The 24,649-nt window shown below is 44.7% G+C and overlaps 1 protein-coding gene across 2 annotated transcripts in view; it reads right to left on the bottom strand.

The window, feature by feature from the left end:
• Positions 1–2,687: 2,687 nt before the first annotated feature.
• BCR (BCR activator of RhoGEF and GTPase) overlaps positions 2,688–24,649 on the bottom strand; it is a 126,368-nt gene continuing 104,406 nt past the window's right edge. For both annotated transcript variants that reach the window (XM_077834927.1, XM_077834928.1), the window contains 9 exons: positions 23,547–23,644; positions 22,653–22,784; positions 12,402–12,461; positions 12,147–12,256; positions 8,749–8,888; positions 7,050–7,184; positions 5,967–6,072; positions 4,389–4,551; positions 2,688–2,777 (listed from right to left, as the gene is read on the bottom strand). In XM_077834927.1, coding sequence (XP_077691053.1) covers positions 2,688–2,777; positions 4,389–4,551; positions 5,967–6,072; positions 7,050–7,184; positions 8,749–8,888; positions 12,147–12,256; positions 12,402–12,461; positions 22,653–22,784; positions 23,547–23,644 — 1,034 coding nt within the window. The remainder of the gene's footprint in view (positions 2,778–4,388; positions 4,552–5,966; positions 6,073–7,049; positions 7,185–8,748; positions 8,889–12,146; positions 12,257–12,401; positions 12,462–22,652; positions 22,785–23,546; positions 23,645–24,649) is intronic.

Below are 24,649 nucleotides of genomic sequence, written 5' to 3'. Positions count from 1 at the left end.
CTCATCCACATGCCTGCATGTTAGATAGGGTTACAGCAGAATCAAGCATTGTATTGTACTGAAAAACTAAAAGCAACAACCTGTAACAGTAACCAAAGCAGAAGCAATTTTCTTATTGTTACACAATATAAATTGGTAACTTAATATTAAAATTATACTTCCTATATAAATAAAAATAAAAAAGTCAGGCAAAAGTAAATTGGCACAGTCATTATGGTATTGCTTTCCAGTTTAAACACTGCAACCGGCACCCACAGATTACAAACATCAAAAGGGGGAAACGGTCACCACTGATTGGAGTGGAAGTTCTGAACTAGAAAACCCTACAGTGCTGCCGCCTTAAAAATAGCAAAGAAAGATTTGAATTTTGTCAAGGAGTGGGTGGTTGTGCAGCTAAGAAGCAGAGCTGCTATTTAAAAACAAAAACAAGTATATAAAAGCAGAAAACTCTGGATTATGTTACTGGTCTGTAACCCTTTCTAGAGACAGTATCTTTCAGGATTGCCCAGTTTTTACCTTTAGTTTTACAAAAGGCCAAAAAAACCCAACCCCCCCCCATTTTTAAACCAAGGTTTTGTTTCTCTTCACCCTCCCCCTGCAAGCACCTCTTTCTACACACACCTTTCTGTCTCAGGGGTTCTAACAGCGAGGGGGATTGGAAGCTGGAATGTAGTGGAAATACAGTTGAGAGATTTTCTGGTTGTATGTTACAACACGCAGAGATCTGCTCCCAGACCTAAGAAAAGAGGGGTGCTAAACAATAGTAACTTCCTCTAAGAATCCTTACAATAGCATGCAAAATGCTGATATACTCACAAAATCAAAATCATTTATATTTTTCTTTTGAATTTCCAACTTCACAGTACAACGACATCTATTTTGCAGCAGTCAATTATGTTGACTGCTAAATAGTTTCTCTTGTTTTTTTATTTTTATTTTATTTTTTTCTCCTCTTGTTTGGAAGATTCCTCTTATTTTTCTGAGTGGAGAGTTCGGAGACCTTCAGAAAATTTGGCATAACAAGATTTGTTTTTCCTCTTTAGTATTTTCCCCCTGCCCCAAATGGTGCTTACGATTCAACTACGCAGATTATTTTTAAATTTGCTTTTCTCCCCTTTCCCCTTATTCTAATTCTTTCTCTTGTCTTCAGGCTGCCCTTTCCTTCGAGCCAGGGTGTTGATGGGTGGTTGCAACTAAAGTGGATACTGCATAGTGGGGTGGCTAGTACAGGCTAAGGGAGACTCTGATGCAGCTGAAATCTCTCCCCAGATGCTTGGCACATCTGTTTCATGACCTGAATAGCCTCCTCTGGCCTGGAGACCATGCAGTTAGCTTATGCTTACAATTCCCCAGGCAAATACTGCTCCCACTTACACCCGTGTAGCTCTACTGACGTCAGTGTGGTTGCACAGCTGTCAGTGGAGTGGGTATCAGGTCGCTTTATAGAATTTTCTGCACCGCTCTCAATTCAAACAGAATTTCTGAAGAATACAAAATGCCACCTGTTAGCAGATTGTCCACACAGTACATTCTGACATATCTTATCAAAGTATTTGTAGCTATCAGAAAAAGACTCTTGTAGAAGCAACATACAAAGCCTCAAAAAATTCAAGTATCAAAAATGTCATTTTGATAAAAGTTTGGATTAAGCAGCCAGTGAGAAAGACAGCTGTTGATTTTTTGTCCCCAGACACTTGAAGATATTTCAGTACATGTTTGTAGTGCTTTATTTTAGCACAGGTAATAACATCTGTTTGTGTGGAGAGCTAGGAGTTTCGACCATTCAGTTTCCATTCAATTCCAAAGGTCTCAAAGAATTTAGCAACCATTTTTGGACAACACTGCCTCTGCTTTAAAAACAACTAAGTGAGCTTGTTTGTTCCAGATAATGGAATTAAAGTGCTCAGCCTAGTTCTCCCTGCTTTTATTTCATGTACTGTACTTGTTTGTTGTATAATGCAAGTGGGTCTGGCTCCTTTAACACCAAAAGAAAATGTCAGAAGTGCATCAAAGAGGCAAGAAAAGGATACCCCCTTTCCTAGAGTTTGTACAAACATTTACAAGGGAAGGGGTAGGAGAGAGACAAAAAAACAACAGGTCCAGTTGTACACAAAACTTCTAGTTTATTTTTTAAAAACCCTGTTCAAATCAAGACTTGAATTTCTCAGTGGAGGAATCAAAGATCCCCTTGCTGAATGATACTATTCTGTGTGGCCCAGGACAGTATTTTAAAACAGCAGTTATTAAAGACACACTTGTGATATAGCCTTTAATTCCCCTCTAACCCCAGAAGGGCATCCTGACAAGTGTTCGTGTAGAAAGCTTGAAGCTTCTTGATGATAAATTTCATCCATAAAAATGAGGAATACCATCTCACCTTCCCAAGAGCAACAACCGCACTCTGTGTTGCATTTGTTAAAGTGTCTGTTGCTCCTTCTACTGGAGCCTTTCAGCACAGCTCCATGTCCAGTCCAATTCTTCCCTATTCTACGGATCAAAACTAGAGGGAGTTTCTCCTTTCTCTTCAGCTTAGCTCTGTTTGACAAACAGCAGAAGCACTGAAGGCTATGCTTCCTTATGACAGGAACAGGCCAATAATGTCCGAAGAAGAAACAGTCCTCCTGTTCTCAGAGTGGCAGATTCACACCAAGAACAGTTGTACAAGCCCCCTTGTTGTGACCAGACTCCTACACCTCTGTGGAAAAGAGGATGCTTTGCCTTTTGCTGTCTGGGGTGGGGATAGTCTCCAACTGCAGAAAGTAAAGAAGAACTTGAACCTGGAAAGAGGAAGGGAGATGAAATCATAAATCAGCCCTATATTGCAGTGCACAGTGTGATCATGAATATTTCATAGAATCATAGAATATCAGGGTTGGAAGGGACCTCAGGAGGTCATCCAGTCCAACCCCCTGCTCAAAGCAGGACCAATCCCCAACTAAATCATCCCAGCCAGGGCTTTGTCAAGCCTGACCTTAAAAATATCTAAGGAAGGAGATTCCACTACTTCCCTAGGTAACGCATTCCAGTGTTTCACCACCCTCCTAGTGAAAAAGTTTTTCCTAATATCCAACCTAAACCTCCCCCACTGCAACTTGAGACCATTACTCCTTGTTCTGTCATCAGCTACCACTGAGAACAGTCTAGATCCAATTTAGTCAACTTAAATGTTTCAATGGCTCTCTGTTCATCCTACATGTTAAACTGAGGTACAGTGAAGTTGTCAGTATTCCAGATCAGCCCAGTTTTGAAATCTTTCTGATTACTAACTCACTTTTACCAAAGCCAGATAATCCAACAGTCTAACCTGCTTAACTTGCATGCATATTGGAAATACCTGCCAAAAGGCATTGTAGCGTCAGTGGACAATGACTTCTGGAACCAGCAAAAAGTCTCTTTGAATGTTGGTACACATGGTACAGTGGAAGAGAAAGAAGCATTGTGAAAAACACCAACAATTACAGCTGTGTGAATAACTGATTTTTTGGTTTGGTGGCAGTTTTGAAAAATTGAAAATAAAATCTGAGTTGGGTCGAACCAAATCAAATATTTCGGAATTTCTGGTGAATCAAAAAAGTCCATTTTTGGCCTGTTCCAGAGCAGGGATATTCAAACCTGGGTCTCCCACATCCCAGGGGAGTGTCCTAACCACCAGGCTAAAGGTTATGAAGAGTTGCCACAGCACCTCCTCCCCCTTCTTGTTTTCTTTCTCTGGCCATTTTATGAATGGGTGAAAATATCTGTCTGAAATTTGCGAACAGTTTCAGGTCAGTTCAAACAGCATTTTTCATCAGATAAACTATTTACCTGAAAAATGCCATCCAGTTGTACCAATAATCTGTTAGCCCCAGAACCAGTTACTAAGGCACTGAGAGATGTGTGTTACGGGAATTCTTGTCACTGAAGTACATACAGAGCTGTGATGTACAGTTGATGTGGGTGCACCAAAATGTTAGTGCTAGAGACCGAGTTGGTACAGATATATGCTGAACTGTCTGAGCAAACACTGCCAAACTTGGTTTAAAGATGGTGTTGAGCCTCACATGGTGGAAAGTTGCTCTGTAGATTAACCCTCTGGCTTGTTAGCAGGGTAGTTTGTAGCACTGATTTTACTAGCATGCTTTTTTAAAAATAACCCTCGTTCACACTGAACATGCTGTTCTAGTTAAACTGTGCTGGAAAACCAGAAGAAGAGCTTTGTATAGCTCAAAAGCTTGTCTCTCACTAACAGAAGTTGGTCCAATAGAAGATATTAGCTCACCCACCTTAGAGAACAGCTGTTAAGGATGGCTCTGCCAAAGCCTCTTGGAATGATTGCAGGTAGCCCGGTTATGGACAAAGAGGCTAAGATATTGTCTCTATCAGATTAATTAAAATATTTAGCTTTTTACCTGGGACATGACTTCTAGTGACCAGCTATCTGTCATTGTTATAGGCTGGGTTGGGTTAGCAGGAATCTTACTGTCCTTCTCCGAGGGTCTGAGCAGCGTTGGTCCAAAGACAGTTGCCAGGTTGTGCAGGGACATCTTGTTGATGCTTTCTCTCTCGGCAACCCTAGCAGGAGAAAACAACGGAGAAAGAGGATGTTTCTATATTCTGTGGCTCAAAGAAACATTCCTATTAAGCAGCTTTATTTTTACCTACTTTTAAGAGGTTTTAGATACAGACATTCAATAAGCAACTATACTAGCTATGTCTCTCATTCATAGATTCTAAGACCAGAAGGGACAATTGTGATCATCTAGTCTGACCTCCTGCGTACCACAGGCCATTAGACTTCCTCAAATTTTTATTATTTGTATTACAGTAGCACTTTGAATTCCCAACTGAGATTGGGGCCTTATTGGATTAGATGCTGTACCGTCACGGGGGCTTGTCTAAGTGCACTAACTATCTGCCTGGATCCAGCTGCCATGCTCCAGAAGTTCTATAGTGTGCTTTAATCTAACCCCATTTCAAAGTGTGCAGCAGCAGGGTCCACACAGACGCTTAGTGCACAGCACATTAGTGTGGGGTAGATTTACACCCCAGCAGGGTTCTAAACCCAGATCTCCTGGATCCTAGACCAGAGCCTTAACCACAAGGCCATCCTTCATCTCTACGTTCCCTAGCATGAACACAAAGCAAATACATGAATATTAAAAAACTAAATTTCTTACATGAAAACACTGTGCATGTAATAAACAAGCTCATTTCATGAATACTAAGGTGCTCCGAGCACTGTACCGTAATCTTGTAGTAATTACAAACACACAAAAGCACCATATACTAAAGTTCCCCTGAAAAAATGGCAAACAAATAAGACCAAAAAAGGCCTTTAAGCAAGGAGGAGGATAAAGGGGAAGAAACATCTAACTATGGGGTGACAGTAATAAGCACCTTTGAAAATGGAAGGTTTATAGATGTTAAACAGTTGGGAGGACTGATACAGCTAGGAAGGGAGAGCGAATTCCATATAGCAGGCCCCACTCAGCAAGGAACAATCTCTTGCCAACGCAAGAAGTATTGTTGCAATTCCTAAAAGACGGGTGGTGTTAAAGTGCAAATACCTGGTAAGACAAGGCTCCAGGAAGAGCCCTTGAACGTAGTCAAGACTTTTAAGATTTATCCCATTTACTGTGTTTGGTTACTTCATTCACGCACAAGTGTGATTTTATGGAGATATGATGTGTGTCCTTCAGGGTGTGTGTGTGTGTTGCAGATCACATTTTCACTGTAAAGATCTTTCTCATCCCTTCCTTGGGAACAATTCATAATGGCTTCAGTAACAGTGAGCATGGAACACAGGACTTAGCACTTTACCAGGCCTATTTTACCTGCATTACTCAATACAGAGCAAAGGGAAATGAAATCAGTGAAGGGGCTCTTTGAGTAACACAGCACATCTCCAAGAAAGGGGCACCTCTCTCCACGGCACTTGGAATGGATTTACACATGAAATGCACCTGTCTGAAGGGTCTGTATGTTACCTTTTTAAATGGTCCAGAAGGAAAAGGAATGTCACGAGGTTGGGTTCTGGAAGTGAGAGCAGTAAGTTCAACATGCAGCTTTCCTTTGCAACAGGGTCTGAGAGTGCTATGGGAGGAGAGAAAAAAAAAAATACAGGAAGGGAATGAGAGCTTTACTGACGGTGTAAGAAATGTGAAAATATGGGTGATGCTCAATGTGCTGCAATTTCATTATAGAGACAAGAGGCTTAGAATTCAATCCAGGCACAGCCTCGCTCCCCATCTGAATTCAGTTCTCCCCTGTTAGACAGGTGATGGAGAATCCTTTCTTCTGTGCAGGAGACCACAAGTGCATTGCAGACTCAGAACACTTAGGCCTTGTCTACACTACCGGGGTAAGTTGACCTAAGTTACGCTACTCCAGCTATGTGAATAATGTAGCTGGAGTCGACGTAGCTTAGCTCAAGTTACTGTGTTGTCTACACCACGCTGTGTTGATGGGAGATGCTCTCCCATCAACTTACCTTACTCTTCTCGTTCTGGTGGAGTACAGGAGTCGACCAGAGAGCACTCTGCGGTCGATTTAGCGGGTCTTCACTAGACTTGCTAAATTGACCCCAGCTGCATTGATCACAGCTGCATTGATCACTGGTAAGTGTAGACGTGGCCTAAGATACCTCCCTTCTGGGTCAACACAGGAGATTACAGCCCATCTCAAACCAGATTTATCTCCTTTTGGAGAATGAATAGGAGAGATACCATTTCAGGGCCTAGACAAATAGGATTTCTCTTCTCTTAATAGGTAGGCAATGTCCATCCTAGTACTTGAATTTTTCCATTCTTGCAGGTAAGTGAAACCACTGCCCACACTAAAACCTGCACAGTAAAGCAGGATTTGAATTCTCTTCTGAGCAACTCATGAGCCAAAGAAATAGCCTCTGCCTCCCTTCTCCACAGTCTGTCACACGACTTCCTTCTAATATTCTAAATATTATTCTTCATATTGAGTAAAGCCTTTTCTAAGGCCTCAGGAGCAGCCTCCTAGAGAAAACCATCATAACACTTAGCACATGGTAGATATCAATGATTTCTTCTGTTACACACCAATGCCCTCAGCAAAGTTGGGGTACAGTTCATCTGTGAAGAGGGGTTCAGGCAGTTCTCTGAAGTATAATTTTAATGTCCCTGCAATGGCATTAACATCCATCTCACTCATCATCACGGACACATCTTTGTTGTCTGTAAGAGAAAACAGGGAGACATACAGGTACTGAAGCTGGTAGTCCTTCAAAGTCATTCCTTATTCTTGTTCTCTTTTTCGGTTCCCTCTGTTTATCCTTTATTTATCTTCTCCCCCTACCCAAATAGCTGACGCTCATCACCTGTAGTCACTTTGCTCAGGTTGGTTTCTGAGTTCTCCATTTATATTATCCCAGTGCTGCTTAATAGATCAGAGTAGCTATAATGTGACCACTTTGCAGCTAGACCCCCCAGGACAGCCAGGATGACATCTAGCTTTACATCTGCTGGGGACGGGAGGAGGGCGCAAGAAAAGAAACTTTGCTTTACCTAGAATTACTTCTGCTGTACCAGTGTCGTGGGCTGGATCCAACACCCAGTGAAGTCAATGTCTTCAATGAGATCCAGATCAAGCCCCATATGAGGCTGAGCCAGTGTCAATTAAATGCTTTTCAGCTTCCTAATAATATGTTGTATAATAACTAATAACAGCCACATCCCCATCGGGAACACTCTGGTACAATCAGAAGCACCCTCAGTATCTCCCAATTAAGCAGAGTTCAAGAGACAAAAATCAAGCAGTTTAGGTCAGAAATGTGAATTTTGTTAAAAACACCTCCTCTCACCAAAGACAGCCTCATATGAAATGTGTTAGCATTTACACAAAACAATTGCATTTTTTAAAATGTAAATCATCCCCCCGCCCCCATGGTGCTGGAAACCCAGAATGTAGGTGAGGACATTCTTTAAAGTGTAGCAATAACATGGGACCCCTTTTGCATCCAAGGGACTCAAAGTGCTTTACAGAGCTTGGCAAGTACTATTATCATCCCATTTTACAGATGGGCACGCTGAAGAACAGAGAAAGCTTTGCTTGCCTGAGGTCACACAAAGCACTAATGGGAAGCATTGGGAAGAGAACCCAGGAGACCAGACTCTCAGTCACATTCCAATAACCAGAATTTTCTGCTTCTCTATCAAATCCTTCAAAAAAAATTTCTCAAATTATTTTGATGTTGCCAGTGCTCCTTTAAACAAGAGTCTCAAACAACCACAGGGACTTCCTGTTAATCCAGAATTCTCATTGACATTGTGGAAAATAAGACTGCCGGTTGCTCCCATTTCCCCTGAGGAAAGTGTCTGCCGTTTACCATGGCAAGGCACACAAAATCGCCATTTCAGGGCTGCTGGGAGGAATAATAAGTATTTCTCAATAAACGGGTTCATTCCACTGAATACCTCAGGTTAACATCTACAACATCCGATGAAGTGAGCTGTAGCTCACGAAAGCTTATGCTCAAATAAATTGGTTAGTCTCTAAGGTGCCACAAGTACTCCTTTTCTTTTTGCGAATACAGACTAACACGGCTGCTACTCTGAAATCTACACCTGGAGGACAATAATAAAACACACAGCTGGGGTAAGAGGATACTCCTTTGCACCAGGGTCTCCGCCTCTTCATGCTTCCTGGGCTACATGAGATTAAAATAGCACAGTAACCTGAAAGGAGATCATCACTCAGGAGATCATAACGCAAAGGAAAACCTCAGGAGCAAATACTTACTGACATCAAAGGCAGCTTTCAAAGCTTGGATATCAGTTGCAACCCCAGAGACACGGTAGATGCCCACCTCCTCCATCCCACGTCGCTCTATCTCCTCCACGCACTGGCGCACAATGTAAGGCACCTTTGATCTCTCTCTCCTTGAGAAAAAACAGGAAGAAGAGTTCAGTATGACATAGGCAGAGAAAACATGGTTACCAGAGTTACATTAGGCACTGGATAAGATGAGACTGCTTGAGTGAAAGGAGCTCTAGGCCAAGATTTTCAAAAAGGACTGAGTGAGCACTCACCCTATGAAAATCTGCTCCTTTAAAAATGTCTCAAATTGGACACCCAAAAATGGAGACATCCAAAATCACTAATCACTTAAGTGTTTAGGAGGTGCAGACTAACACAGCGGTAAGGATGAAAAAGACAGTTACCTTTTCCATAACTGGTGTTCTTCGAGATGCATTGCTCATGTCCATTCCGTATTAGGTTTATTTGCTTGCCACATGCACCGGTGCTGGAAGTTTTTGCCTCAGCAATATCCGTAGGGGACCGGCTCTGGCGACCCCTGGAGTGGCGCCTGCATGGCATAGTATAAGGGGCACCGGTGGCTCCCCCCAACCTCAGTTCCTTTTTGCTGGAAACTCCAACCATGGGGAAGGAGGGCAGGTCATGGAATGGACATGAGCAACACATCTCGAAGAATACCAGTTACGAAAAAGGTAACTCTCTTTTCCTTCTTCGAGAAACTTGCCACATGGAGACAGAGGAAGCCCTGGTGCAGGAAGCAGCATCTGATGTTGCCTGGAGGGCTGCCCTGGCCACAGTAGTACCCTCATCAAGGATCGCTTGGAACTCCTTCTTGGAAACCTCAGGGAGCAACCCTTCGAACTTGGCCATAGCTTGCCACATATTGAAATCATATCGGCCAAGGAGGGCTTGGTGGTTGGCTACTCTCAGCTGAAGGCTGGAAGACTAATAAACTTTACGTCCAAAAAGATCCAGCCTCCTGTAGTCTTTATTTTTGGAGGTGGCCCTGGGTTGTCCCTGCCTCTCCTTGTGGTAAACTACTTCAACCGCAAGGGAATTGGGGGCTGGGTGGGTGTATAGGTACTCATGCCCTTTGGTGGGCACAAAGTACTTACGTTCGACCCTTTTAGAGATAGGGGCCAGGGAAGAGGGGGTCTGCCACAGGGCATTAGTGATTTTGGAGACCCCCCTCATAAAGGGGTAGGGCCACACTGGCGGGAGCCGAGAACATCAAACAGAGAGTCTGAGGGCTCTTTCAGTTCCTCTGCCTGAAGACCCAGGTTAGAAGTGAACCTCTTCAAAAGTTCCTGGTGCACCTTGGTGTCATCCTGAGTAACTGGGTGAAGGGGCCCCATGATAGCCTCGTCCAGCGACGACAAGGATAATGCCAGTGCTGCGGGAACGTCCACATCCATTGGTGGTACATCAGCTTGCTCCCCTGGGTAGTCCTGGACCTGCAGGGTTTTACCCCTCTGAAGTCTTGAGCACCGTAGGGGGACGGGATACCGAGGCCTCTGGCCTCTCCGAGGCTCCCGACACCAATCGGGTAGCCTGGGAAGGCTGGGTGAGCCCCCAGGGGTTCTGGCCACTGCGCTTGGGGCTGGTTTCGGTGCTGATAATATAGTCGGCACTGCCGGTACCAGGGCTTGTCCCGCAGTCAGGGAATCTTGCTCCAAGCCAGAGCTACCAGCGGCGCAGTTGGTACCAGGTGACCAGGATTGGGCTGAGTGGTGGCTCTTGTCCGACCCATGCTAGTTGCTGCGTCCCAAAGCCAACCTGTCCAAGCGAGATTGTCTTGGTCGGGCTCTCTGAAACCAACTGTGTTCGGTGGATCTGTGTTGGATACCCATTGATCTACACCTCCACTACTTGACCAGTACCGGGACATCGAACAGGACCGGGAGCTACTATGGGCCAATTGCCAGGAAGATTGTCCTGAGTAGGGCGACCTACTGCTTGGAAGTGGGCGATGATGGCCCAGCAATCGGCGGTCTCTGGTGTTCCCTACGGATACTTCTTAGGGAAAAACTTCCAGCACTGGTCCATGTGGCGAGCACACACACCTAATATGCAATGAACATGAGCAAGCATTTGAAGAACCACCTTGCTCCATGTTAGAGGGTTTACTTGACCAAATCAGCAAATAGCTTCACAAAAATACTGACATTGTACCAGCATTTTTCTATAGCCCAACACTGTTAGAGAGGAAGAATATCCATTTAGGAAGTTCTCTGAAAAACCCTCCATTTTGAGAAGTCTGGGCTGTTATAAAAATGGCAGAAGATACTGGTTATTATGAGCAAATTATTCCAGTCTCAAGGGTTTAGAGTCAAGAACAGTCAGAGCTGGTGTCCTCTATAGCGAGACGACACTCAAATGATGACACTCACATCTGTGCTCTGGGCAAGCAAAAGGCCCATGCACTTTACAAGTCTAACTTTAGCCATATTGTGTAGCCCCTGAGCTGGTCCTTTTCACAGGGGGTGTATTCCTAGTTTAGGAAAATTTAGCAGCTAATTCCCCCGGAGAGCTTATCTGTTTTCAGCAATAGCAAGACTCGTATACATCACACAATAGCTGGATTCTCATAGTCATATGAAAACTGTCCATAGAAAGCTCGTTTGTTTTTCCTGAGTAGCTGATTTAATGTCTGTTTTTGTAGAGAGGTTATGAACTGTCTCATCTCTGCACATTCAGTCCCATGAAACCTCTCCCATGGAGGAACTGCAGTCTTATAGAGAAGTAAGTTTGGTGAGCTTGCAACGCTAGCAGGTGATTAGAGGATTCCTATGCAGCCCTTGGACAAATAGCAGTCATACTGCTCTCAAGTTAATAGTAATTCCGTGGGGAGGAAGTACCAGGTCTCCTAAATTATCTAACACGAACAAACAGGTTTCTTCTGGCAAACGATACATGACAAAAGATCAGGGGTTAAAATAATATAAATGGCTCCAAAGAGCATGAACATTTCCAAGTATGGAAAGGAAATACTGCAGTTCAGTAGCTTTGGAAATTTGTTACCAAGTCAGCCAACTACAGAGGAAAAGGGCCAGGGTGTTTCCGGAACACGGCAGAGTGAGAGATGTTGAAAGTAAACATACTGGATTTCCAAGCAAGGGTGTGTGTGTGTTGAGGTCTTCTGGAGGTTTTTTTCCATACACGGGATGAAGCTGGGAGAATGTGAAACAGCTCCTGCCTGCAGAAATTGCCATGTGTTAGCCACACAAGGGCAAGAAAGTATCTGCATACCTCCATTCACTGAGGGCTTAAGTAGGTGCAGCCCCATTGGCCTACTGTGTTTAAAATAAAACAACAGAGAAAAGCGTGACCTACTGTGTTTAAAATAAAACAACAGAGAAAAGCATGACCTGACAACTCACTTGGTGACAACGGCAATCTTGACTCCAAAGACCCCAGTCTGTTTACGAGATGGCATTCTTTTCAGACTGAACTCCCGGCTGGTAAATTTCACTGACAGCTTCACTTCAACCTGCAAGGATGACTTTAGTTGTTACTTTTCAAGCAATAAATGTTTTATTTAGTTTTCCAAAATGTTATGACAAAGAAGAGAGAGAATAAATCTGACACACAAGGTCAGGCAAAGAAGCAGTGCCAGCAGTTTGTACTCTACTTACTCCATTCATTGAGATGACTGTGCGTTGCCAATCTTTATCCTGTAACACCTGCGGATCCAGCTGAAAAACATGGAAGTTGCCTGTGAGTTGAGAATTGGTTTCAGAGACTAAATCACCCAGTTTGAAAAAATCTATGCAAGTCTGCATGGCAATGCCTTCACCACTTACTCCCATTTCCACAGGGGAATCAGAAAAGCCCTGAGTTTCAGATGTTGGGTAACTCATACAGAGTTCTGCACTCTAACCAAGGCTGGGTATGGATCACACATGTGTATATGGAAACCCCAGTGTCAAATGTGCAATATCCACTTAACAAGAGAAACCTCAAGAGAGCTAAAATGCTCTTCTAAAGCCAGTAATCTCACCTTTGATAGAAAAGGAGGCTTCCTTCACTGCCATAACATAGGAGCCATATTTAATAGACAGCAGAGGATCATCCCACCCCAGCGAATCGGGAGTCAGGAAGGGAGAGAGTAAATTTTCTAAAAGGAAAGGGCTAAGATCTGAAACACAGCTAGGGCTTGTTTCTCTCTGAAAACACAGGTAAGCAAGCTGCAGGTCCCAAACCCAAACACAGGTCCTAAGCCCAAATGCTGGCACCAGTTTGGTCCATGATAATACACTTCAAAGAGTATTTTAACATTTATTTCCAAAGGTCATGAATAACAAGATTAAGAACAGGAATTAGGGAATATTATATATATACGATTCCCAATTCCTTCCTGTTCCTAATAGAGAGAGTGAGTGTGTGTGTGTGTGTCTGTCTGTCTCTTTTTATTTTAGCTTTGGAAGCCTTTTCTGTGGGTGCAGTTTCACAGGTCCAGGGTACAAAAAGTTTAAATACTGAGTTATTTACAGCCTTTTACATCCTCTCCATCCAACTGAGTATCAGAATTTTTCTAGCTCTTTTGTTCAACTCCTGCTAGTGAAACAGCTACCAAGGACACTGAATAGACATTTATAAACATCTGCTCCAACAATCAGAAACTGCTGATTAGTAACTTATTACATCTTCAATAATATTCGTCTTGCCTCTGTCACTTAGACTCTTTCTATCTGATCCATCAAGGTTCTCACAACACACCCATCACCACAGTTGCTGAGTACCTTATACGTGTATTAAAGTGAACACAAGTACTCTGTATCGGGTGCTCTCCTTCCCCCATGCTGTAGGGTATTCTTATTTAATTAATTTTTTTATTTAGAAGTCTCTGGTTTTGGGGGTTACTAAGCTCATCCTCCTTACAGTCAGTCAGAACGTCTTCAGCTCTGCACTCTGCTGTTTCCCCCTCTGTACCAGCCCACGGAACTTTCTGGGAGTGGGGAGAGAAGTCTGCTCCCCCGTCCAAACAGACGATGCAGTCTACATGCAGAGGACATGTGGCAGAGATTGTACTGCCTGAAACACCTTCCCTCCAAGAGCTACCCCCAGGTGCTATGGCTCCCACACTTCCTCAAATACAAGCCAGAGGCCAAACGCTACAATCTGGCCGAGAGGGGAATTTGGATCACAATTTCCCAGAGACAGGCAGGGCTGGAGTACTCAGCCCCAGGATGAAGTGAGGAGCGGGGCTTGAGGGAGTGCTTCACCAGCATCTCTGTCAAGCTTCCCTAGCACTGGAGCTTTGGGTCGGTTTCCAAAAAGGAGCTACATCCAGTTCTCCTAGGCTCCAAAGACATGATGACCCGATGCTGGGTCTGACAGTCAGAGAATGGAGGAGGAATATGGGGTGATCCAGGAGGACTTATACATGCCATCCAAAGAAAAAATTAAGCACACAGAACGCTCAGAAAGAAATTACTACTTTTTTTAAATCCTGCTCTGCTTTGGGAATGAAGCAAGAGAAGAGCTGAATGGGAAAGCAGCCCAGAGATCACAGGAGAAGGTAGATATAGTGTCTTACTCTGGCCTGCCCTATTCTTTTTCACTTCAGCTCCAACACAAAGGGAGAAAATGCACCTGAAACTGAAAGAGAGACCCCTGCTGTTGCAAGAATCCACTGATCAAAACCATGCTCTGAAATGAAATCCTGGGTCTCCATTGCTAACCTAGCTTGATTTCTTTCAACAGGAAAGTTACAAGGCTGGGAAATAGCTTGTCAAGTTCTATAGGAACATCCCCCAGCAAGGTCGGTGATATCTGTGAAACACTCACCTCCAAAGAGCTACAACTGGCTCAGACTGAACGTACAGAAAAGGAACAACAGTTTGAACATGGAGCTATACCAGCAATTAGAACCAGACAAAATGAATTTGTGATTCCTTACATGGCTTTGCAATACCAAAGTCTATTCCCTGAAAAATGCAAGGCAAGGGGTGGGTGAGCGCACTAATCTTTCACCTTGAGACGCACAGGTTCAAATACACCTTCATGCACAAATGAAAAGGAATTTAGTAACTAACACTAATCTCATACCTCATCAACCCTGTCCTTCCCCCCCCCCCAATATAACAGCACTGGCATCTCACTGCACAGCGGAGGACGAATGCTAGACGAGCAGGGGTAATGCAACCCACAGTATCCTTGACTCTACCGAGTATGTTCAGCCTCTCCCTTTCCGAAGCCTAATCCCCACTTCCAGCTCTCAACACACAGGGCAAAACGTTGCTGTCAGTTACACACATGAAACCCCAGAAAGAAAAGCTTCTCCTTCTCCTATGTTTCAGAAACCCCAGATAAGAGGAGGAGGAGAGAGAGTCAAGCCCACCTTTTCTCTGCGTACTTTGTTTCGGACGTGAGTCCACAACGTGGTGTTGCCGGCATGTGTGTGTTTCCCGGTCGAATCTGCCTGGCTCCGATAGGTGCAGCTCTGGTAGAAATATCTGAAGATCCCTTGCATAGTGTAGTTGGTAACCAGCAGTTCCCACATCGTGGCTGCACTGTGTCTGAAGTTAACAAGGCCAGTTGTGCCAAGTCACTGTTACTTCAGCAACCCCAGACTCTACACTTAGCCAGGAGGTTTTTGAGGAGACTTCTTCCTGAAGGCCCGCCTCCTCCTGTCAGGCTGGCCAAGTCACTGCCAGGCAGCCACAATCTACGTTGTTCCCACCCACACCACAAGAGTTTCCAAGCTGGAAGAATTCTGCAGTGTGAGAGGTTTTTTTTCAACAAGCACATTCTCTTCCCAGGCTCAGGAGGAAACCAGTTCTGAAATGTTTGGTTTCCTATGCAGCGCAGCTGAGCCCAGCCAACTGCAGTGGCCTTTCACTAAGGACTCTGCTGAAATGGCCCTTCTGGTGATCTCTCCCATGATGAATAAGGCCGAGGCTCTCTGACCAGGATGTTTTTTGCCCTACATCTTACAATGGTGGGTATTCATAACCTAGAAGCAGTAGCTAAGTTTGTAGGGGGGAGGGGGCAAGAGAGAGTTGGGTGCTAGCACTCAGAGTGGGCCTGGGTGTTCCGAACTTTTACAAGAGAAGCTACACGACGGGTGGTACCAGCAGGCCCCAGTTAGAGTTTCCTCCATTATCAGTGGAGTTCAGGCTCACAATTACTAACTCACACCAGACTGGCAAGATGAATGCAAGTCAACAGATGTTTCAAAGCACAAGCCAACTGCATTCTTGTTTGTTGTCTCCAGAGCACATGCCATATGGCTGGTTAGGACCGTCAGCGTCCTCAGGCGAGTACTCTTTGGAAGCAACAGCCAGATGGATGACTGTGAGTGAGCCTTGGTGCCTGCTGAAGGCTGACATAATAGCTTCTGCTGCCTGTCCCTTCCTCCACCCCCCACTTGAACACATGCTCCCCCAATCCTGAACTCTGGATTGGAAGAACTCCTACTCCCCCCAGGCTGGAACCTCTCCAAACAGAACAGTGTGTACTCAATGGAGAGGAAGCTGGGAGGAAGGTGCATGAGAAATTCAAGGTCAGGTGGTAAGTGCCATCCCTGTGTATTATATAATCAAGGTTAAAGTGCTTTTCACATTGTTATTTAAAGTGCTATTGGGATAAACAAATAAAAGAATGAGACCTGAAAAAACCACTCGGCGCTGCTGAGCAAGACAGGAAGATCAGGCCTAACAACACAGGAGGAAATAACAGAGCCAAGGGCAAGCAGAGCTTTGAGCAAGCCTGCAATACTGGCCTGTGCAGACAGTTGACCTCCAGCGTGGGGAAAGGGCAGCTGGAGCAGACAGGGCGCTGGCTGGAGGATGAAGACAAAAGGTGCTAGTGAGTGAGACACTTCAGCACAGAGGGGGTGCTGACAAGCAGAGGGGGTCACATTGACTGGCTTTAGGTCTGATTTATTGATCAACGACCTGGAAAATGGAACATCCAGGAAGAGAACAAAATCTGCAGATGATATGCCCCCACAGAGGACAACTGCTGTAAGCGAACTAGGCCACAACGATGCTGTCAGTCTGAACGTGTTACAGAAGGCTGGGGAGGGCTCTGAGAGAAGGCTGCCTCTGCCATGATTTCAGACTGTGTACCAGTTTCATTCAACTTGGTTTAATACCCAGGGATCTCTCCATGCATCTCCTGAATCAGTTAAAGCTTGTGTCTGGTGTGTTTCCACAACCAAAGAGGACAAGGACAGACCTGCCACAGACTCCCTCCTATGAGGTAGGGAAGACAGTCTATAACAGAGTCTGGCTAGCATAGTTCTCCTCATTGCTCAGGGAAACCAGGCCAGGACCACCTTTAAACTCTGCTGTTGCTAGCAAATATTCAGCTGCAGTGTGAACAGAACTGCTCTATTGGCCCTGCTGAGTTTCACAGCTGCCTGTTCCTTGGTGTTCCCTTGTGGTGAGCTATAAAGTGAAACGCAAATGAGCCAAGCAAATGATCTCTCTAAAGCCTGCACAGATCACAACAGCATAAACCAGCTCAACACAACAGGGATTTCTGCAGGAAGGACCTTGGCCCAGAAGCAGTTAAGGAGCCTTGGCACCCATTTAAGAAAAAATGATGATGACAAGGAGGAAGAGGAGGAGGAGAAGGTGGTGGAAACGGGGGCTGAGGGCACTTAGCACCTCATGGATCAGGCACAAGGAGAAGAGACCCAAATTAGGAATGTAGGTGGAAAAGGCATGTGGCAGAGAGACAGCAGGAAACGGGGTGGTGGGGAAGGTAAGCCAGGGACTAAGGAGAAAAGGCTCTGGTCTGGCTCAGTAACCCATCACAGTGTGCACTGGCTTTTCAGAGAAAGAGCAAAGGAAAGATACATAAAGGGAAAAAGGAAGGACTGAGAGAAAGAGGAATCGACGGAAGAGGGAAGCGGAGGAAACAAGAAACACCTCCTTTCAGGTAGTGCATTTTATGTTATTTATTCATATTACTTCCTCCCTTTATTGAATTTCCATGGCAGTTTCACACTCCAGTGGTTTCTAACTGTAACCAGTGGGAAACTATTGTCTGTGGCTTGTTACTTCTGGAAGCACCCAGTCCTGCCTGGACCCAGTCTTCCTAGAGCTCTCCACTGTCATGTTAATCCTTCCCCCAGTGCCCTTTAGGCATGACCCAGAGCTTTCTTCATTTCCACCCTCTTTTCATTGCTAGGATGCTGTTCCGCATGGCCAAGCTTCTTAAATTAACTCGAGTGTGGAAATGGTTTTGGAGGTGGATCTTGGGGGCTGCAGCCTGTGACTGTCAGTTTTGCATGAAAAACATGTATCTGTAGGTCTAAATAACAGAAAGAGGAAGGGAGATAGCCCATGCAATTCTACAAGCCAGCCCAGATAACGGAACAGATAGGGGTGATGGTCTTGCATGGCAACAGAGGAATATTGGCGAACTGCTATTAGAGCATCAGAATATTTGTGCTCTAAGGTCACATCCTCCTTCCCACCCCCACCCCCTGATTTTCCAGCACTGTTTTGGGGGGAAAGAGGGTTGGGCTTGTCTGAGCTGCTCATGCAGAGAAAGGGACTGTTGTTCAGAACTGTACTGGCTTTAGGAGCAGGATCATAGTGCACAGCGTCAGTTCACTCTTGCAGCCTATCCCAGGGCTGGGCATATTTACGCTGACATCCTCACTCACCCGGACGCAGTCAGAAGAGTAAACAAAAGGCTTCCATGTTAATTCCTGCAGAGCTAGAGACACAGGGAAATGAGTCTGCCAAACGGAGAAGGGCAAAATCCAGAGGGCAAAAGGGCCCAATGGAGAGGAAAAAAATCTTAGCTAGAGATGAGTGGAGCTGATAGTCTCCATGTAACTAAACCAGGAGTTCCCTGCTATGGTAATACAAAACAATATCCTGACACCAGCCCCCGCATCCCTGCACTGTGCCCTAGAACAGGGGTTCTCACAACAAATTTTTTGGTGGCCTCAAAGTGCTGGTGGCTGTGCTGACAAATTTTTCCTAAAATAATTAACTTTAGGAAAAATAAATACATATGCACATATCCACAGCCAAATCATTGTAATTTACTGAAACGTTTTGAAGACTCAATAATAAAAATAATGCAGTTGTCTCTACTCTTTACTGGCCCTAAACAGAATAGAAACATAAATAAGATGCTCTGCAGGTTCTTGTATTTTTTGTTGTTGTTTCTTTTGCTTTTTTAAAAAGACTTGCTAGCAAGTAAGTCTGCTGCTGTGAAAAGTAATATTAACAGGCATACAAATATCACTTTTCACAGCAGAAGACTTACTTAGTCCTGGCAAGCCAAGGGACAAATTAAGCCTTGGATGGGGAGGTCAGTAGGGGGCAAGCAGGGGAAAAAACAATGGGCTGGCAGAGGCAGCAGGGGCCAGGGGCGATGGGAGAGCCCCGCAATTGGGGGTTGGAGCCCCGTGGCCAGAGCCTGCTGCCTGCCACCCCCGAGCCTGCTGCTGCAGCCTGGCCCTCCTCTCCCCAGGAAGCTGGGGAACTCACTAGCTGCCTGCTCCTCCAGCATTTGTCTCTCCAGAGGGGGGCAGGGTCCAACCCCTGCTGGTGGCCCTGTGGGAGGGACCACTGCTTTGCCCCCCGTCTCCCATTACTGCCCAGGAGGCTGTGGCTGCATGAAAAGCCCATTGTGGCTGCAAGCGGCCACAGTGGCTGCTTTTGAGAAATGCTGCAGAAGCCCATCTTCTGTCTTCACTTCATTTATCAGTGCATCAGACATGGTAAGTAGGCATGTCTGTGCATACACAGGGTGTTAAAGAGCCCTTCAGCTTGCTGCCCTTCCTATGACAGGGAGAAGGGGCCCTAGGAGGGGGATTTTACTGCTAGGTTCACAAGCAGCACACTCACAATAAAGTTCTGAGGCTCATAAAAACGTGGGGAAATTTGGAGTCTACAAACAATAATAAAGCTCTTACATGTGGATGTAAAAGAGGTAGGTAAAACATTCCATAGGAAAGGAACATATGAGCAATGGGAGCCATTAAACTGCTGCCCGTTCCTGGAAGCCTCCACAATTTTCTGCACACCGTGGACCAATTTAGAGCCTTCCTTCCTGCTCTTCCATTATGCAACAGACAGAGCTAATAAACTTTTCACAGCAAACAGAGTCCTGGTCTTCTAGACTCATTGTCTTTGTCTCTGCAACACGGAGTTTGGTGATTCACAAATCCCAGCAGTGGGAAGTCACCGATTTACAATAATAATAAATGGTTTCTAATAAATGATTTCTAATATACGGTGGTTTTAGCCAAAATAAATGTTTTCCTAGTTTTTGCAGAGGGAGGATGTGGATGTGACTCTGACTGTTCTGGGAGGCTAGGTTAGGCTCAATGAGCCCATGGAAAAGCTCACCCCACTCCCATTGGCTTCCATAGAATGGGTATTTTTCACTGAATGCATCCGATGAAGTGAGCTGTAGCTCACAAAAGCTTATGCTCAAATAAATTGGTTAGTCTCTAAGGTGCCACAAGTACTCCTTTTCTTTTTGCGAATACAGACTAACACGGCTGCTACTCTGAAACCCATAGTTAGAATGGTGTACATCTTAACCCAGGACAGACTTTGGCCTGGATAATGACAACACCACAAAGCCCCAGAGGCTATTAAATGAAAAAACGGCACAAACCAAAAGTCTCTGGAAAAGTCTTGAAAGAAAACAAATATTCAAAATAGCAAAAGGAGCAAATGCGGACATCACTAGTTAGAATTCCCACCAGTTTATCCCCAGGATTTTTGTTATATTAGAAGTATTTCCTGATTTTAAAAAGGAGCGTTCAGTGGCCTCTTAAAAAAATAAATCGGCCCGTAACAATTCTTATCAACACAGATCCCAGCAGTGTGGTTATTTTAGGACTGCTTTTTTCCCTCTTTTCTTTTTTTTGAACTACACAATAGTCCTGAAAATAAATACTGTGATGAGACAGACGTTCCTGAGAATTAAGGACAGCCTGACCTGGCCTAATTTCAGCCTGTTCAGAAATGTGACAGAAGGGTTTCTTTGTAAAATTAGGGGGAAAAAAAATCCAGTAAAACATGAAAAGGTGGGAGATTGTTTATATTTAGGGCTACAGTGGAAACCTGACTTTAGAGCCGGTCAAAAATTATTTTATTGAAATATTTCCTTAAAAATGTTCAGGTTTTTTGTCCAAAAACGAAAATCCCCAAAACCAATTTTAATTATTTTTATTTTTGTTTGTTTTGTTTTCCTGATTGAAAACTGAGAAGTTTAACCCAAAACAATTTTGTTTTTTCAATTATGAAAAAATGGAAAAATTTAACAAAAAAATGAGGTTTTTGTGAAAATGTCTGTTTCACCGAAAAGCCATTTTTTGTCCAAAAAAGTTTTAAAGAATTTTTTTTTAAACCAGCTCTACCTGAAACCTTTGGAAAATCCAGGGTTTGGTGACTTGGTGCACTGATGAAAGCACAACTGATGAAAGCACAACTAAGATGAAAGCACAACTAAGAGCTTCAGGACTGAAACTTTGAGCATCAGTCAGCACAGCCCCAAGGGAAGTAACCAGTCCCCGTTAGCCTGACTGTGCTATGCGGGAGACAAGGTGTGGGAGGTAATATCTTTTATTGGATCAACTTCTGTTGGTGAGACAAACACGCTTTTGAGCTACTCAGAGCTCGTCTTCAGGTCTGGGAAAGGGACTAAGGGCAGGTCTATACTTAAAAAGCTGCTGCAGCGCTTCACTGAAGACGCTCCTACCCCAATGGGAGAGCGTCTCCCATCAGCTCCGCAAGAGGTGGTAGCTATGTCAACAGGAGAAGCTCTCCCGCCAACATAATGCTGTCTACACCTGGGTGGGATTTTTTATACCCCAGATTGACGCAGTTATACTGATATAACAGATATGGATCTGTAGGACTATTTCCCTTGGAAACAGGAGGACAAGGCCTGTGCAGTTACCACTCAGCTGTCCAAGAAAGCGATGCCGAGGAAGTGGTGAGGAAACGGACAGAAATGGGTGAAGAGTGCAGGTAGTTATTTCATAGAGTGCCATAAACATACAGGACGCTTTACAGAACACATGCACAGACAGGGTACATGCCTTGAACAGCTTATGGTCTAACTCAAACAAATATCATACTCAGGACAACTGTCCAGGCATGTCACTGGGGCTTCAGAACAGAAGGGAAGAGATTTGGAGGAGGAGAGGGAATAATACAACATGTTCAACCAGCCCCCATCCTGCAACAGCTGGGATCTTTGCCAGAAACTTAATGCCCAGAACTTTAGGCCACCGCCACTCAGTTCTCTGGGAGCATCAGCCCCTTTTGCTGCCAGCCCATCATCTCTCCAAACTCTGGTGCTTGCAAAACACAGAAATGTTACACGCTGAATGAAGAAGAGGTCAAACAGCCCATTTAAATCTTAGATGTACCCTGTTGTCATGGACACAAAGTTCTGAACATGGCTGTTGTCAGAGTCCTGCTTGGTTTTACCATCACGTCAATACACTCACGGCATGTACTTTAGGGCAGATAGCATTTTCTCTAGACTGACTTATTAGGGGACTGATAGAGGCCACCCCGTGTCTCACACACAAAGCCACTCCCCTCACTTTCTCTTTCCCTGTGCAAATGGAGCACATAGGCCCCAGTGACTTCGAGTTGTGACCATGAATTCTCTCCAGGGAGGATTTGAGACAGGACAGAAGATGAATCCCCCAATTATCTCCAACAATAAACCCCCTGCAGAATGCCACCACTGTTGGGGCCAGAGGAGTATAAAAAAGGCCAGTAACACATTTAACCTCCCAGCGGTGTCTCAAAGAATCCTCAACCTGGCTGCCAGACTTCCAGCATTCGGTGCGTTCTCCAAGAGACAAGGGAGCTCCAGGAATCAAAAGCTCCACTGTTTATCCTAGCGCAGGGCTTAGGAATGGATAAGGGCAGCCCCACCTGGATCTGGCCTTTTCCCATGATTCGATCTGTGATCTCTCCATCTTCTTTGGTGAGCTTGGTTTTGTTATAGCATTTTTCATAGCACAAAATCCGTAGGGTCTGTGAGCCCTCCAGCTCAATCTCAAACTCCTGCAGCAAGGGGAAGGGAGAGGAGAAGGAGAAGAGCAGCAATTAGTTAACAAGGAGATAGTGTCTTCTGGATATTTGACTCTGTATAGCCTCACTGAAATCAATCTGAAGGAACCACTCAAGTGACTGACAAAGATCTTTCATCTAATGGAGTGGGTCTTAAAGAGAGGTCGAGCAGAACAGTATTGAGTCCATTTGAGGGGCACTTTGGAGGCGAGCATGAAAGATGCTTGGTCCCTTGGTCAAGTTTCAATATGTTGTAGTGGTGTACCACTGAAAGAAATAGATAGTCCCATATTTCTTGTGTTTAATTACACTTCACTAGGTTTAAAATAAGCCTGCTATAAAGAAGGTGGAGGCTGAAAGCTAAATTTATAACTGTACCCTCTCCTTCGAAAAATACTTCCTTATTCAATGTATTTCCACAGATACTTTAAAAAAAAGACACAGACACAGACACACACACAAATAAAGGCTGTGCAATCAGCTGGCTGATCATGCAAAGTGCATCTGCTGCTGAGACATTCATTTCATCAGTGAGTCTCCAAGATTAAAATCTCCTACAAATGGTAAGAGCCCAGAGGAAATGACAGGAACCCTGCAGACTGTGCTTTCAGGTGTGCTGCACATGTGAGAAGGGTCCAGTTCATGCAGTACAGATTGCAAACCAAACAGCCTCTTCATTTGCAAATGTTCTGCCTCAAGGGGATAAACAAGGCCCAGCATGGCTGATAAATCACACGAAGAACTAGCCATACCCACCTCATTCCAATTGGGCTCTGTAGTGTCCCTGTACACTCTGGTCTTAGCTTTGTTCACAAAATATCCAAAGGAATCCACCTCCAACGTGCAGTACAGGTCTGTAGGGGAGACATAGAATCAGAGGCTTTGTTAAGATTAACATAACCTTTTTCTATAACCACTGCTTCCTAGATGCTCTCTCACCTAAAGGCCTCTCTATACTGAGGACACTGGAACCAGTGTAGCTACACCAGTGCAAACCCTCCGTGTAGATGGGTGGCATAGTGCAGCTTATCCTGGGCTAGTGCATGGCCTGTATTACACTGTGCAATGGGTCTACACTATGGGTTTTCACCTACGTAGCATGGGTGTAATTATGCTGATGTAACCACAGCAGCGTAAGTGTCCTTAGCATAGAGAGGCCCTGGCACACATTGATTATAAAGTCCTCAATTCAGCCCAGGAGGTGCATTTCTGTCACTTAGTAGAAAGGGCACTTTGTCTCCTCTTTTCTTAGACTTGTTTTGTGTGCAGTTACACAGAGAGAAGTGTGTGCACCCTGGAAGTTAGGGTCCATTCCAACGCTCAGCAAACCCCACAGGAAGACCCCACTGACTTCAATGGAAATTGGATTGGTTACCTTAGCTGCTGCAGAAAGCGTGTGTGTATTTTAACAAGGACTCTCTCCACACCCCACACTGCTCAGCTTTGCTTCCTGCTTGATCCTCCAGTGAATTCCTAATCCAGTGTTTATTACCATGGACATTGTTACTGTGGGGTCAGAGACTGAGCCTTGACATTTCACTGCAGGATCAAACAGGGTTGGAAAATGGGCAATGAGGAAGCAAGAGCCGATTTACCCATAAACTGTTGGGTAAGCAGCACATATGGTAAGAAAAATGACAGAAAACAGGGTAAGAGTGAAATGATTAGTGTTGGAGCCTGATCTATTTGAGAGTTTTTATTGCTACAAAAAGCTAGTCAGCATCCCCCAAATGTACACTAATCTCCCACTCCCAATCACCCAAACTGATTCTCCTCACCAAACCCTGTATCCCCAAACTGACATCTCTGCGCCCAGAGTACCCCATTCCTGTCCTTTGGCCCTAACAGACCCCCACTTG

This window comes from Eretmochelys imbricata, chromosome 15 (genome assembly GCF_965152235.1).
Source record: "Eretmochelys imbricata isolate rEreImb1 chromosome 15, rEreImb1.hap1, whole genome shotgun sequence".
Taxonomy (NCBI): Eukaryota; Metazoa; Chordata; order Testudines; family Cheloniidae; genus Eretmochelys; species Eretmochelys imbricata.
This window is presented reverse-complemented; position numbering and strand designations above follow the sequence as displayed.